Source organism: Branchiostoma floridae, unplaced genomic scaffold (assembly GCF_000003815.2).
Source record: "Branchiostoma floridae strain S238N-H82 unplaced genomic scaffold, Bfl_VNyyK Sc7u5tJ_72, whole genome shotgun sequence".
Classification (NCBI taxonomy): Eukaryota; Metazoa; Chordata; class Leptocardii; order Amphioxiformes; family Branchiostomatidae; genus Branchiostoma; species Branchiostoma floridae.
Window position 1 is genome coordinate 159,673 of NW_023365920.1, and position 15,285 is coordinate 174,957.

A 15,285-nucleotide genomic window follows, 5' to 3' on the forward strand; every position below is an offset into this window, starting at 1 on the left:
CTCCCTATCTTATTCGCAATATAATCACAAATCTTTACGATTTTCCCTAGGAAAACAGGTTTTGATTGGTGAGGAGTTAAGCCCTGCTGCAACTGCTCTGCTGTCACCGACGTTAAATACTTCTTCACCTTCTTACTCGCCGCCGGGTTCCCTACCGCTAACCTTTCATCCCAATCGCTGCCTCTACCACTGTCACTGAAAATAGCTCGCAATTTACCTATATAACTATCCACTGTTTTAAACGCCAACCTTACTGGGCACGCACATTGAACCTGTCAACCCTCCCTCCGATGCACTTTCGTCTTCCCTTGCCCGTCTTTCCAGATCAAGAATTTCCCCACCTCGATTGGTGAAGTCGTTGCCAACGTCTTTGGCGGAAAGCACGTTTTAAGAAAATCTACCAATAAATCCCTCAAAGCGCTCTTTTGTCTGGCATAAGGTGAATTATCCTGCTCTCCTACCAATTCTTTCCAACGACTCTCAATCGCTGCGTGATCTACTATTTTGCCTCTAACCGTATCCTCCCGCATCTGCTGCACTCTCGGCTTTCCACATTTTTGACAAAAATTATAATCAAAATCGTTTGGATGGCCGCAAACTTGACACCTAACCGCCGGAACCCAAGCCCTTGGCGCCCCACCCAAACTTACAGAAAGCAACTCTGAGGCTCGGGAGACTTGGCCCTCGCCTCCCCTTGACGTTGGACTACTGCCCAGGTATTGTCGAAGCGGCATTGTCAGTCAGGAGGTGTCGCTTTCCCAAGACGCGAAAGTCTTCTCCTAGACCAAACAAAACAAAAGGAAAAGAAAAGGGAGAAAACAAACAAATGAGATATGTATATATATCTATATATATATATATCTACATACATACATAAGTATGGTTACATGTCTCCATACATAACCCACCAGGTCTCCCCACCATATCGTGATCTCGAAACCTTATACACCCTACCTCTATATCAACTATTGCTTCCCAAGGCTGAACGCCCACAGATCCCAAAATGATGGTTTCAAGTGCCAACCCCTTTTCTTAGAAGGGACCCACAACACTGGTTGACCGGCATTCGCCACCTTGACTTTCGTTATCACCTCCCCTTGTAAAATCGCCCACCAGTATTGCCTCGGGTACCTGTCTGGCACAATCATGACCACTTTGGCTTTCTGTTGTCTGACGAGCTGTAACACAGATGGAATAAGATGGAAAGGGGGGAAGACATAACAATTCCTATTTCCTAAGTCTTGCGCAAACACATTCACCCCCTTAGAGTTTGGCACTGGGTGGAGACTGAAAAACTCCAAATCCTGACCACTTCTTCCCTTTTGTACATTAGAGGGCAATGCCATTAAGTCAGTATCGAAACCCCCTCGCCCTCCTAACTCCCTATCAAGCCGTTCAAAAACCTTCCTGTGCAACATAGCATCCATTGCTGAAAGTTTCCTCGATGGATCGTCCGCCTTATTCTCCGCTGAAGGCACATACGCTAACTTCAAATCCACATTCAAATCCACCACTGTCTCCCATAGTTTTACAATTGCTCTGGCAAGCACAATGCTCTTCCCTCCCTGTTTTTCCCATGCAGAAATCAGGTTCTTATTATCCACGCGAGCATCCACCCTTTTGTTCCTGACAAACTCTTGCGCTGACAACAACACTTGTCTCAAAGCCTCTGTTTCCTTGACTGCTATGATTCCTGCCTGCTCATCTTGGCACCAATAATCGCTACATTGCATTGCACCCTCCTTAGTCGTAACAATACCTGCCCATTTGAAACCTGACGCATCCGAGGAAAGTTCGATCACCTCATGTTTCTCAACTCTCCAAGGTACGTGCCCTTCCCACTTGTCCAGGAATCTCCAATGCTCTAAGCTCCCGTCTGATCGCTCCTTCCACTTGCACCCTCGTCCCGTTCCGCAAGGCGAGCTTTATCGCGTTGAACATCTCCCTACAATACAAGCGCGTGGCTGTGACAGCCAAACCAAAAGAGACAAGTTTCCCCGTTAACTTCTGTAACGTTGTCACGCTTACCATCTTTCTGCTCAACACTGTTTCCCTTAACTCCGCAAAAGACAATTTCTTTCTTTCCGGCAACAGAAATGCCAAAAGCAAAGAGTCAGCTCCTAGCCCTAAGAATTCGAGGCATTGCACAGGGTCCAACTGGCACTTCCCTAGACCAATAAAATACCCTAAGCAGACCAGAATATAGCACATGATGAAACATGCCGCTTCAGCTGCCCTAAAATCTGGTCTAGCGAGGAGAGCTTGTTCTTCTAGCCTTGCTCCTGGTGCGTCCCTTGTAGCCAATTGGCTTGCGTGTCTGTCGTCTTTGTATAAGGACGCAGGGACGCCCAGCGTTCTAATCTTATGCATGGCCACGTTACCCAACGTCTGATAGACAAATGGGCTCCCGGACCAGCCAAACGGCAGACAATTCGATACAAGCCAGAACCCCCCCCCACTGAAAACCTACCAAAGGTTTACTTCCTTCCGATAACAGCACATGATCATAGCCGCTCTTATCATCGCACTTGGTCTGAAAATGTCCCCGCCCTACATACTTAGTCAGATTCGTTACCGAGTCCAAACGGAACGGACACTCCTTCATCCAAAGATTCAAATACCTAAGGTCATGGCACAACCGTGGCTTAGAAGGTTCCACCGTCAACGGCAAAACCAAATATGGCGGTGGGACTGACCCTACCCTCCCCCAAATAGTTACTGCCCCAGAAGTGATTCTACTTTCAATTGACCTTGAGACAAACTCTGCAAACGGTTCACAGCTAGGTAAGTTTGGGAAATATCTTGAAGGTGGAAAAGCCGTCAAGGGGTACCTGACCCCTTTATAACTGCCCTGAAATGGCTGGATGAAACTTGATAAAGAGACGCCATTCTCTATCCAATCCATTACCATCTCTTCCTGATCGGTCCCTTTGACTATGTCCCTCCACACGCCAGGGTGTTTATGGATCTCCCCCGCAATGAAGCAATCCGGGTCCCTGAACATTAAAGAGTCCGCTGACGCGTGCACCTTACCCCTAGACACCTCTATCACTGATGGCGGTATCACAACTTTCCCATCCCTCTTCCTTGTAATCCATACTACCTTTCTCCTCAGGTATTCTTGGTAGGCACTGAACGGATCCATCGGAAAACGCATCTCGAACTCGTGGATGTCTGGAGTGAAGCCTTGCTGTGTCTGAAAACAGGATAAAGAACATCTCCTCTAGAAAAGTGTATTTTTCATCCTTCAGCAAACTCACCCTACATAACTACACAACCCCATTGCCTCCTCGTTACCCCCAACCGAGCCTCAATCACATTACCATTCTACAACTACATAAAACAAAACCAAGACATTGAATTTATCCAGCAAACCACCTCATGTTGTATCTATTACCTATCTCTTTCAACATGTCTTGTTGTGAGCTGCACTCATCCCCGTGTGACAAACACCTTACCCAAAACTCTCTCATACCCACTATGTGTCGGAAACTTTCTTCTTTTCAGTAGTCCTACTAGATCTCTCCTGTTCCTCAACACCTAACCGCTATCGCAGTAATCTAACTAAACCAACAACTAATATACGAAATATTGGCCATTTACTTCCAACAGGTCAATCAACGACCATCTGTGATCACCTTCGACCAAGATGATGACGATGGTCAATACACACAAACAGCCTTGTCTCTTTCATTTGATGTCGTTTCAACTCGTTGTTGTTGTTGTTATTTATTTATTTATTTATGTTTTCTCATTCCAAACGTTGTTGTTATCTATTTATTTATGTTTTCTCATTCCAAACGAACTTCTAATTGTTACTACCTTCCACTTCAACACAGTTTTTGTCGACCAATTGCCAATAATGTGAATAAACACTAGCAAGATTACACACGCTCACATAAACACACCAGCAAAACGTATATTGCCACAGTTTTAATCATAATCATGATCCAGTCCAGTCCAAGTCAATTTCCATTTTCCGCACAACCTTTGCAACTCATATGAGGTTCCCCTCACATCTCAACATTTCAAAATACACAGCACAATCTGAATTTTCCAACAATGTACACTGCCAGGCTTACAAGAAATCAACCAAAAACAAAAACAAAAGAGCAACACAAAAAAAGAAATTTACAAACACGCCTCATGTTTCAGCAATGTCAACATCAACTCCAATCCTTTAGTTTGATACTCATCACATCTCTTCTGTACATGGCATGAAATACACTTCAATACTACCATTTGTGAGACAAACCACCCTTCTTTTATCCTTTGCCATGAAAACACTTCAATACTTCTTCCCGAGAGCCATCAAACATCTTCGTACATGTCACAAAATACATTATTGTTTTTTCTTTGGGTTAGTACACCCTCTAGCCCAATGTCCCTTCTGCCCACACCTATGACACTCATCCTCTGGGCGGGGGCCTCGGTTTCTCCTACCACCACTAGACCTCCTCGGACTTTGATTCCTGTACGGCTCAAACCTATTAGCAGTATTCGGTCTATTCGCCCTACTATACAACATGGTCTCCCCTTGGTCTTCACACTCAAAGACCTCTGACATTGCATTCAGTGTTTTAAAGCAGCCAGCCATACTCTTATTTACTTTTTTAGTATTGGCGATCCGAGGAGGTCCATAAGCAAGTCTTTAAAGCGCGGTGATCTAGCTACCCGTTGTAGGATAATTTCGTATTCCTCAGCCATGGGGTGTCCCTGCATCCGTGCCTGGTTTGCAAGTGTCTCCAACAACGCCACTGCCCTACGATGATCAAAGGCCGCCAAAGGCCTTGCCGCTAGTAGGAGGATCTCGTCTTTTATACCATCAACCGACCGTCCTTGCAAGCGGTCGATCTGTTGCCTCAGCGCCAGAAACTCCGCCCTGATGTCCCAGGCCTAGCGTAACACATAACACCTCCACAGTTAGTGTCTCATCACAACATCCCGCCTTACATGCGGACCCTTCTTCGCCATGAAGCACCCCCCACCCACAAGGCTGCCTGACCGACGCTACTCAGCGTTTGCAAAAGCCTTAAACAAAGCCGCAAACGCCCAGCACGAACAGTCAGGCACCCGCAGGTGCGCGTTGCTTCAGATAAAATGAAAACACCCGCCATGCACAGGAAAGCCAGTCACCGCCACTAAGTATTCGCGTACTAAGAACACGAACACCCAGCCCGGCAACCAGAAAACTGCACATGCGCGTCGTTTTCCCCATGAAGCACCCCCCACCCACAAGGCTGCCTGACCGACGCTACTCAGCGTTTGCACACAGCCTTAAAACAAGGCCGCAAACGCCCAGCACGAACAGTCAAGCACCCGCAGGTGCGCGTTGCTTCACATAAAATGAAAACACCCGCCATGCACAGGAGAACCAATCACCGCCACCAAGTATTCGCGTACCAGAAACACGAACACCCAGCCCGGCGACCAGAACAACTGCACCTGCGCGTCGTTTTCCCCATGAAGCACCCGCCACCCACAAAGCTACCCGACCGACGGTACTCAGCGTTTGCACAAGCCTTAACACAAGGCCGCAAACGCCCAGCACGAACAGCCAGGCACCCGCAAGTGCGCGTTGCTTCACACAAAATGAAAACACCCGCCATGCACAAGTAAACCAGTCACCGCCACCAAGTATTCGCGTACTAGGAACACGAACACCCAGCCCGGCGACCAGAAAAACCGCACATGCGCGTCGCTTTCCCCATGAAACACCCGCCACCCACAAGGCTACCCGACCGACAGTACTCAGCGTTTGCACAAACCTTAACACAAGGCCACAAACGCCCAGCACAAACAGTCAGGCACCCGCAAGTGCGCGTTGCTTCACATAAAATGAAAACACCCGCCATGCACAGGAAAACCAGTCACCGCCACCAAGTATTCGCGTACTAGGAACACGAACACCCAGCCCGGCAACCAGAAAACTGCACATGCGCGTCGTTTTCCCCATGAAACACCCGCCACCCACAAGGCTACCCAACCGACAGTACTCAGCGTTTGCACCAGCCTTAACACAAGGCCACAAACGCCCAGCACAAACAGTCAGGCACCCGCAAGTGCGCGTTGCTTCACATAAAATGAAAACACCCGCCATGCACAGGAAAACCAGCCACCGCCACTAAGTATTCGCGTACTAGGAACACGAACACCCAGCCCGGCGACCAGAACACTGCACATGCGCGTCGTTTTCCCCATGAAGCACCCCCCACCCACAAGGCTGCCCGACCGACGCTACTCAGCGTTTGCACAAAGCCTTAAACAAAGCCGCAAACGCCCAGCACGAACAGTCAGGCACCCGCAGGTGCGCGTTGCTTCACATAAAATGAAAACACCCGCCATGCACAGGAAAACCAGTCACCACCACCAAGTATTCGCGTACAAAGAACACGAACACCTAGCCCGGCAACCAGAACAGCTGCACATGCGCGTCGTTTTCCCTATGAAGCACCCCCCACCCACGAGGCTACCCGACCGACGGTACTCAGCGTTTGCACAAGCCTTAACACAAAGCCGCAAACACCCAGCACGAAACAGTCAGGCACCCGCAGGTGCGCGTTGCTTCACACACAATGAAAATACTCACCATGCACAAGAAAACCAGTCACCGCCACCAAGTACTCGCGTACAAAGAACACGAGCACCCAGCCCGGCGACCAGAGAAACAGCACATACACGTTGCTTTTCCCCTTAAACACCCGCCACCCACCAGGCTGACCGACTAGCGCCCTCAACATCTGTACCCTAGAAACAGGTAGCAAACGCTCAGCGCGACGGAACGGAGCCCGTGGATGACGGCTGCCGAATAAATACATACCCACACAATGTTCAACCACGTTATCAGTCTAACAACCCCTCCCCAAAACATCACACAGTAAACAGTCACACTATCGAAGAGCATGCAGCCATGCCCGTCATGGAAACACAACATCCCAAATCTGATACCATAAAGAAAATAAGGCCTAATCACCTGTTGGTTTTGTCCTCCTGCGACTTGTCCCTGCACCACTTGCTGTTGGGCCCCCTGAACTTGCTGGGCCGGCGGTGCCTGCTGTGCCGCCTGCGGTGCCTGCTGTGCCGCCTGCGGTGCCTGCTGTGCCGCCTGCGGTGCCTGCTGTGCCGCCTGCGGTGCCTGCTGTGCAGCCTGCGGTGCCTGTTGTGCCGCTTGTAGAGCGTGCTGCTGCTGCGCCGGTAACGCCTGCTGCTGGGCCGCCGGAGATTGCTGCTGGGCAGCCGGCGCCTGCTGCTGGGCCGCCGGGGCCTGCGGTGGTGGTTGCTGCTGCTGTACTGGTATCCCCGGAGCTGCCGGTTGCAGGGCTGCTACCCTCGGAACTTGCTGCATCCTAGGCGGCAACTGCCCTCCGGTAGGAACACTCGGTGCTTGAGACATACTGAAACTTCACCACAAATACGAACCCCGCTTTGACAAAACATCCAAAACTAAACCCACTCGAGCAAGGAGGTTAAGATTCTTTAACCTCCTTGACTCGAGCAATCCTCCGCCGCGCTGGCACACACCTCACGCGGTCACAAAGGGAATCATGACACGAGTTTCCCTCCCTCTACGTACAGACAATGCCTACCGCATTTCCTGTAAATCCGTTTATCAAACAATATGTTCACCCAGTGCCCACCCTGCAACGGCAAACACATGCAAATCTCCCCTGCGCCATCTACACGATTTTTCCAAAACCCACGCCCTAAACCCAACAAACTCAGCTTAAGACGAACAAAAATGCAAGCCCACCAACAATAAAGAAAAGCAGGAACCCGAGTTTCCTTTCAAACCTTTTCTCGTACACAGTCAAACTCAGAGCGTGGAAAAAACGTGGTTGCACAGACAATGCTCTCTACGAACAGGGTTCCTCACACCAGCTGCTCGGCTACGCGGATGAATCTAAAGAGAGGCAGATAGGTGGTCTGTTCTGTATTTATATGGTTGGAGGGAAATCACGTGATTCATGATCAACCAATGAGCGCACAGTGAAGATAGCACCTTGTTTTCTAGACGTCACAAATCTAGAATTGAGATCGTCCACCGTATGTATGTGTTGATGCTATTTTGGTATGTGAGATAAAGCATCAACAGACCCGTGGTCAGCTGTTATGTATGGAAAAAAATCAAATAGTCTTGTTTTCAGAGCACCATTCTTGTCTCCATTAAACAATGTATTTCTACGTGTTGCCTTCACCTAATCTCCAAGCAGATCCTACGGTGCCATAAGATAGTATCAAAGCTGGCCAGGGAGTATGGCCGGCTAAGGGAGTCAAACGGTAAGTTTGATACCAATACATTACGCACCGTGGATCTACTTGGAGATTAGCCTTCACCCAAAATTTCTTTGGTCTCCAGTTATTGGTCAAAATTGAGATCAACAGCACGCGGACACGCCTTTGTGGAAGTGAACTTTTGGTGTCTTTATGTTACCATATAAATGATAGGCAAGCAGATGTGAGGAGAGCAGATGGTAAATATAAATGTAACTTGGGTGTCGCCATGGTGTAATAGAGCCCATATCGACAACATCTGTTTAAAATGATTCTTGGGTAGGTTTCTTAGAAATCAACAGAAACTGATAAACATCTTCCGACAAGGAGATAGGGAAGAACAAAGGGAAGATCACAATTAATTAAGGATTAATCATCCGCCTGTTCCTCGGTGTATATGGTGTCATAACGCCTGGTCCTTTGCTATAACCACAGAATAAAACCACCGAGTGAGCGAAGCCTAACCAAACTTGCAAACTCCTGTATGACACATAGATCCCTTGTTACTATACGTGTGAATTCCTTTGTCGAATTTTTGAAAATTCACATTTGTTCTTTGGTACATACATTTGTATTACAGATTGCATTTTGAAACCAGAATTTCCACAGAATATATACGAAACATTGCAGTCTTTGGCTTTTTAGAACAACAAAACTCATTATCAATTTTAGCAGAAGGAGCCATTCTCCCCTTGCAGTCTGTACTTATTCCCTCTGCTCTGACATATGTTTTGCTCCTTTTGATTCGCCAATGCCTGCATATCCCTTACTTTCCTGTGTGTATAGCTCCTTCTGATTGGTCCGCGGCGCCTGGCTTTATGATAATGAGCTGTGAAGCACATCTGGTCTGATGATATCAGCATCTAGCCCAGGATAAATAGAAGGTAGATTTGAGATTCTGAGGTCAGTTCGGTTGAGACACAGTGAGAGGATGGACAGTGGAGAATAAAGATAGTTTTCGGCCATGCCAACCATTGAGCGTCTGTGATCATTCTCTATCGCCAGAGATCTTTACTCCTCCGTTGCAATAGCAAACAGACCTTTCTTTCATATGCAATTATTGCTTTCTTTTGCGGATCATTCATGATAAGCGTTAAGCTTATCACTCTGGACGGGTCTAAATTACCGACTGTTTGTGGGCTTTGTCTGTGTGGTACTGGGTCATGGAAGAGAGACTTTCCTTAGAATGGCCATATTATAAAACAAAAATGCACAAGAAGAAACTGGTTTTGTCAAGAACAGTTGCACATATTTAATTGGATGCCAAAAAAGTTTCACAAAATTATATCGCATATGGAAACATATAAACAGGTGCATTCTTCAACAAATTACATATGAATAGTTTGTGTGAAACAAACTATCATTGCCAAGGGCTATATAGGGCTCCTCAACAGAGGGCTGTGTGATTCAGGCAGGCTAACATACAAAGGAAAAACATAGCATATGAAGTAAAATACATGTACAACCATAATGGAAGTTTTATAAAGGGTATGTGTCTGGCATTGAAGACACGTCAAGTCAATAATGGGAGGAGGATGACCTTAAGACTAAACGTCCTTCCAGCACCCCTATCTCCCATGCATAAAAACTCGACATTGATCAATAGTCACCAAACTGTGATCTGTAGATGTACTAACTTGTGATACTATCAATCACTTCTCCTTCTCCCTGCTGCCTAACTCTGTAACCAACAGAGAACTGTGTGCCAAATGGCTACTTCAGCGTGCTGGAGATTAAACCACTGGGCGTGCTGCACACTCTAAGAATATATCATTATCCTTCAAATAAGGCAAGTAAATACGTGCCACAGTGCATGGGCCAACACACTGCCAATGTCCTGGGGGCAGGACGGGCAACCCCACACAGTCACTCCAAATACCTGTAGACCTGTCATACGCAAAAATACGGAAGGTATGGGAATCTGTTTCCCTGCGGCAGAACAACAACGCATGCAGCTGATCCTCCAGCACAAAGAAACTGTATATCGAGTAAGACCGGTCCTCTTGAGCTATCCGCCCCAAAGCCGGAAGCTCAAGCCAGCTGTCTGCCTCTGTGTCGTACACCATCATCTTGCTACTGGTAAAGTCATAATCCGCACAGAAGATCTCTGTTCCCATGGCAATGGCTGTAACAAATTCAGGAATGTTTCTTGCCATGGTCAGCCTGCTCCACAGCTCCTGGCTTGGGTTGTAGCGATGCATTTCTGTGTCTGAGAACACGTAGATGCACCGATCACAAGATACTACCTTATATTCCTTTATCATTCCAAAAGTGTCACCCATTGTCCCATGTTCATATCTTCCCTCTAGCTGCAGTTGTGAACAGGAGTGCCATTGGTCTGTGTGCTGGTTGTACCTTTCCAGCACCATAAACACTTCTTCTCTCCCTGACACTTTATCAACGACTCTTGCAAGGTAATAAAGATGTCCATCAGCTTCTACAAGGTGCTCATTTCTAGGCCTGCCATCTCCCTGGGTACTGTGTACTGAAGCCTTTTGTTCCCACCTGTTTCCCATTTGATTGTACTTAAACAGGGACAACTGATCTTCAGACTCTGCAGTCAGAATGTAAAGGTCGTTATCACCGGTGACAGTTTTGGCCACGACTTCGGGATAGGAACTGCAGCTGACCTTAAAGAACCTTCCTGACGGCGGATTCATGCATAACATCTCATCTGATCCGTGCCTGCGGATTAAATAACAAATTGTTGATAGTAAGTAGGACTGGACAAAAATTCAAGCAAGGAACTGTAATGAAGCAAACAACCAACTACTCAGTAGTGGCCTTACATGAAAAGGAAGACAAAGCAGGAGAAAGTAAAATCTACAAACATACAATGGCTAGAATTTCTGCTCTGTTTATTCTCAAAAACATTCATATATATTATGACCAGCCCCTCAAGTTTTATCATGTCTATCCTGCTACTGTAAATGCATTTAAGTTCGCGGGGATTTAATTTTGTGGTAGCGGGAAAAGGGACTTTTTGCGGTGGATTTAAGTTCGCGGTAACAGCATAGACTGCAGTCTAATACCATAATAGAAAAATGTTCGCGGTGGTTTTAAGTTCGCGGTGAAGTGATCACCGCGAAAACCGCAAACATTAATCCACCGTGAACATTTCTGCATTTACAGTATATGATGTAATGGAACACCACAGGGTGTCTGCTACTTTACCAGTAACCATGGTGGCAACCATCTGGTCTAGGTCATTGACCTTATTTGTTTGGAACAGAAGAAGAAACAGAGCAAAAACATTGAGAGTTAACATAATGGGATGTAATGAGTACACTTAGTCAGTTGTTGTTACTAACTTACAGCAATTTGGAATAAGGCCATTGTTTTCAATCCTTGTGCATCTAATGAAAGGTTTTTCCTTTGATGAAAGTCCAAAATAGGGTAGGGTCATACAAAAATTAAGTCGTATAGCTCTTAAGATGTACTACATTGATCTAATGGAGACAGAATAACACTTGCCTATCTTGAAAAAGAGGGGAAGGAAACATGAGCATATGCTAAAGAGAGTATGAACAGAAAATACAGAACGACACACACACGTACAGTTCCAGGTGTAAAATGTTGAAATTATCAGTACAGTACCTTCCGGAGAAAAGCAGAACCATTTCTGTCATCATCCCAAACCTCGGCTTCAGGTTGGAGTTCCCTTTCTGTACCATATTCCTAATGACCTCAGAACTTCCAGAATCCTCCCTGACCAGGGGGTGGTCCAAGATGGCTGCTGTGTCATCCGAGGTCATCAGTTTGAAGCGGATGTGAGGGAGGATGCTGGGTAGGTGGTGCAGTCTGTAGGGTAAAGGGTACGGGTAGGTTCAGCTGATTTCTTGGTAACGTATCAGCTTTTTTTAATAAAACATCTTTTATTTCATGCTAATTTGCTACAATATGCGGTAGCTAAAGAACAGTGAAATCCACCTATCCTCCCTGCTGTGCTGCACCCATCTCACCACAGCCTCCCACACTGTTGTCTCCTCTTTAACATCCAGCTCATCGTGGCTGATGATCTCAGTCAGCTGATTCACACTCAGGCTGCAGAAGTCCTCGCTGTCGGAAACCTGTGGAGGTGCAAATATTTCTTTATGTAGCAATTCAATTATAAGTGGTATGGTCATATAAGTGGTATGGTCAAATTTCTAGACAAAATTGGCCCAGTCCTGGATGAAAAGTGGAACTCCCGAGTCCCGACTGACATACATCAACTCACCCAACCCAGCTAACAAAGAAACCATGAAAGAAGCCTGTGTGCCAATGTACAGCATGTTCTCAGGAAAACTCAGAGATTTCTGGGACAACACCTGTGAAAAACTTTTATATGAAGGTTAGACCTTCAGATAATACAGTATTCAAATACAATTCAATCTCTACAACTGGATAGAAAACGGAGATTTACTACCGGACGTTTCGAGTCACATCCATCACTCTTCTTCAGCGTCACTAGAATGAACTGGAAGGAACAATTCAATACCAGTACAGCTAACAAGAAAAATTGGTTGAACTACTATAGTACTAACTCCTAAGGATCATATGCAAAAGTCATTCAAGTGTAAATCATGTTCGCATAGTTCCCTATGGTCAGACAACACCATAGAAAAGTTATTGTCCTTTGTGGTACAAAGCGGGGTCCTTGTACAGTGAAGCCGAGTTACAAAGCATGTGTGACGCCTTCAGCAATACCTGTGACAATTTTGGCCAAGTGATCAGTGTGAAGAAGACGGTGGCCTTCTCAACCAATGCACCACCTCTGCAAATTAAAATCAAGGAGAACCTGCTTGCCACGGTAGAAGACTTCCGCGGCTCCACCTAGGCTCCACGGTCTCGTCCTCTGGGAACCTTAACCGTGAAGTCAACTCACGCATCGGCCAGACTGCAACTCTGTTCGGGAAACTGAAAAGGCGTACATGGGACAAGTACCTCACAACTCACACTAAGGTCCGGATTTACCAGACATGTGTACAGTACTGTCCGCTCTGCTCTACGGTAGCGAGACCTGGGCCTCCCATATGCACGTTGAGAGGAAACTTCCACTTAAGATGCCTCAGGAAGATCTGTAGGGTTACGTGGATGGACAAAGTTTCAAACCTGGAAATCCTCAGAAGACGTGACACCAATACTGCATTAGCCTTAGTCTGTGTAACGCAAACTCCGCTTTCCGGGAGAAGCGCGATTAAATCAGGTAACACTAGCCTGTACCCAATCATAAAGCACCGCAGGCTACGATGGTTGGGTCATGTGTACCGCATGGCCCACTCACGTCTACCGCACTGAGTTTTGTACGGTCAGCTTGCTGACGGCAAACACGACGAGGCATCCAAAGCTTTGCTTTGTCGACGCATGTCGGCGTGACAGTTCAACATCAGTGCTGACTGGGAGAAACTCGCCCAGAATCGTGCTTCCTGGAGGCACACGCTCCACAAAGGCTCTCAAGAACTTGAAAATGTTCTGGAGAAAAAGGAGGCTGACAGAAGTAGGAAGAGACATGAACCATGTCAATCTACGGAATTCTGCTGTGAGACCTGCGGAAAGCCCTGCAGAAGTCTAGCTGGCCTTGTTGCTCACAGACGGGTCCATCGGCGTTGAACAGAGCGTTTATCATGACGAAAAGGACTGTGATGTGGTCATGTTTTCCAAGTAGCTGACCAAAAGTTTTCAATCCTGTTCACAAAAAGCCTTTCTCAGTTGCTTACCGGGTACATACTTAATTAAGTAATGTGTTTCAAGGGGTTGATCACTTGGACCTGATGAACTTCAAGGCTCTATTATTTTCTGCTGTGCCGAATTCATATGATTCCAAGCATCTAAAGAGGGTATTGTTCCTAAATCTAATTTCACTGACCTTTACATCTAAGATCACAATTATAACAAAAGACCAACACAAACCTCCGCAAAGTCTCTGTATATCCTCTGTAGACAACGTTTCCGGACAATGTCCACAAAGAAGACATCAGCAAACTTGTACATGTCCACACAGGTGGAGTGCTCCACGTTCATGGCCATGTAGCTGCTGCAGGTGTCTCTCACATAGTCCAGTTGGAGGAGGTCGGCTGCCTGGTACAGGGGCTGGACTTTGGCCAGGGACACCTGGAGGGTTCCTGTGTAGGCGTAGCTCAGGATCTCCCCAAACATGTCTGCATCCAAACCCTGCAGAACAGACAAAGCAATAGATAGATAAGAATGGTAATCTCTACTGCTACTTCCACTTACCAAGAGGCCACGTCTAGCGAAATAATAGACGTTAAACGAGGACAACAACAACAACAACACGTACAGTAACGTTAATATGTTCCTGGTAACTGTGGGCCATTCTTTTTAGTTACAAATACTGTCTCAGCACTGGTTTTCCAGCGGTGACGACCACTTCAGCATTGGTGTTACAGTGCAGAGCTATAAGGGTCCCGCTACTTTTGTGTTGGTTTCCCTGTTATACATGTTCTCGGTGATGTTTCACTCTATTCAAACCACACGTCACGCCAACCCTACCTGTAAAACAACCGTCTTCTGACGACTTTCCGCCATGTCACTTGTAAACATGGCCCTGAAGTAGGGGCTGGCCGCGGACAGAACAAGCCGATGGGAGGGAAAACGCCGGCCCTCGACTTCAAGGACGACATCCTGCAGTACTCCAGCCTTCTGTAAGTCACCCACAGTTCCAAGAAACCCGTGCAAATAGCTCTCGTCTTGGTAGGAACGAGAGCGAAGTGCGCTGACGTGGCGTTCTTGGTTTTCCGCAGCCATGTTGATGATGATGATGTAGATGTAGATAGAGTATGGTACCCAAGGTGAAAGGGTAGCTAGAGATACACTGATTACCCGCATAGTGTAGCAGTAAGTGCTTATGCAGATACTTGCATCAATGTGGAAATATCAACATCCTTCTGCATTAAAACGTCACAAGTTACACACGTTAATGTGATTAAAACTTGCAACACAAAATGATTCTATAGTAAAAAGTGAATGAGTTGAAATTTCATTGAATGAGTTGAAATTTCGCACAAAGGTAAA

The 15,285-nt window shown here is 46.6% G+C and overlaps 2 protein-coding genes across 4 annotated transcripts; both read right to left on the reverse strand.

The window, feature by feature from the left end:
* Positions 1 to 3,918: 3,918 nt before the first annotated feature.
* On the reverse strand, positions 3,919 to 7,992 carry LOC118408990 (glutenin, low molecular weight subunit-like). 3 transcript variants are annotated; one of them, XM_035809858.1, is made up of 3 exons: positions 7,804 to 7,992; positions 6,974 to 7,400; positions 3,919 to 4,896 (listed from the first exon to the last, which is right to left on the reverse strand). In XM_035809858.1, the coding sequence occupies exons 2-3, from the start codon at positions 7,391 to 7,393 to the stop codon at positions 4,606 to 4,608; spliced, it is 711 nt and encodes a 236-aa protein (XP_035665751.1). In that variant the 5' UTR covers positions 7,394 to 7,400; positions 7,804 to 7,992; the 3' UTR covers positions 3,919 to 4,605. The 3 variants fall into 3 exon arrangements, with proteins under 3 accessions (XP_035665751.1, XP_035665749.1, XP_035665750.1); XM_035809856.1 differs by having other exon boundaries at positions 7,792 to 7,992; XM_035809857.1 differs by lacking the exon at positions 7,804 to 7,992 and having other exon boundaries at positions 6,974 to 7,417.
* Positions 7,993 to 9,498: 1,506 nt separating this feature from the next.
* LOC118408989 (kelch repeat and BTB domain-containing protein 12-like) lies at positions 9,499 to 15,063 on the reverse strand. Its single transcript, XM_035809855.1, has 5 exons — positions 14,764 to 15,063; positions 14,164 to 14,424; positions 12,202 to 12,341; positions 11,869 to 12,072; positions 9,499 to 10,956 (listed from the first exon to the last, which is right to left on the reverse strand). The coding sequence occupies exons 1-5, from the start codon at positions 15,016 to 15,018 to the stop codon at positions 10,005 to 10,007; spliced, it is 1,812 nt and encodes a 603-aa protein (XP_035665748.1). The 5' UTR covers positions 15,019 to 15,063; the 3' UTR covers positions 9,499 to 10,004.
* Positions 15,064 to 15,285: the final 222 nt, after the last annotated feature.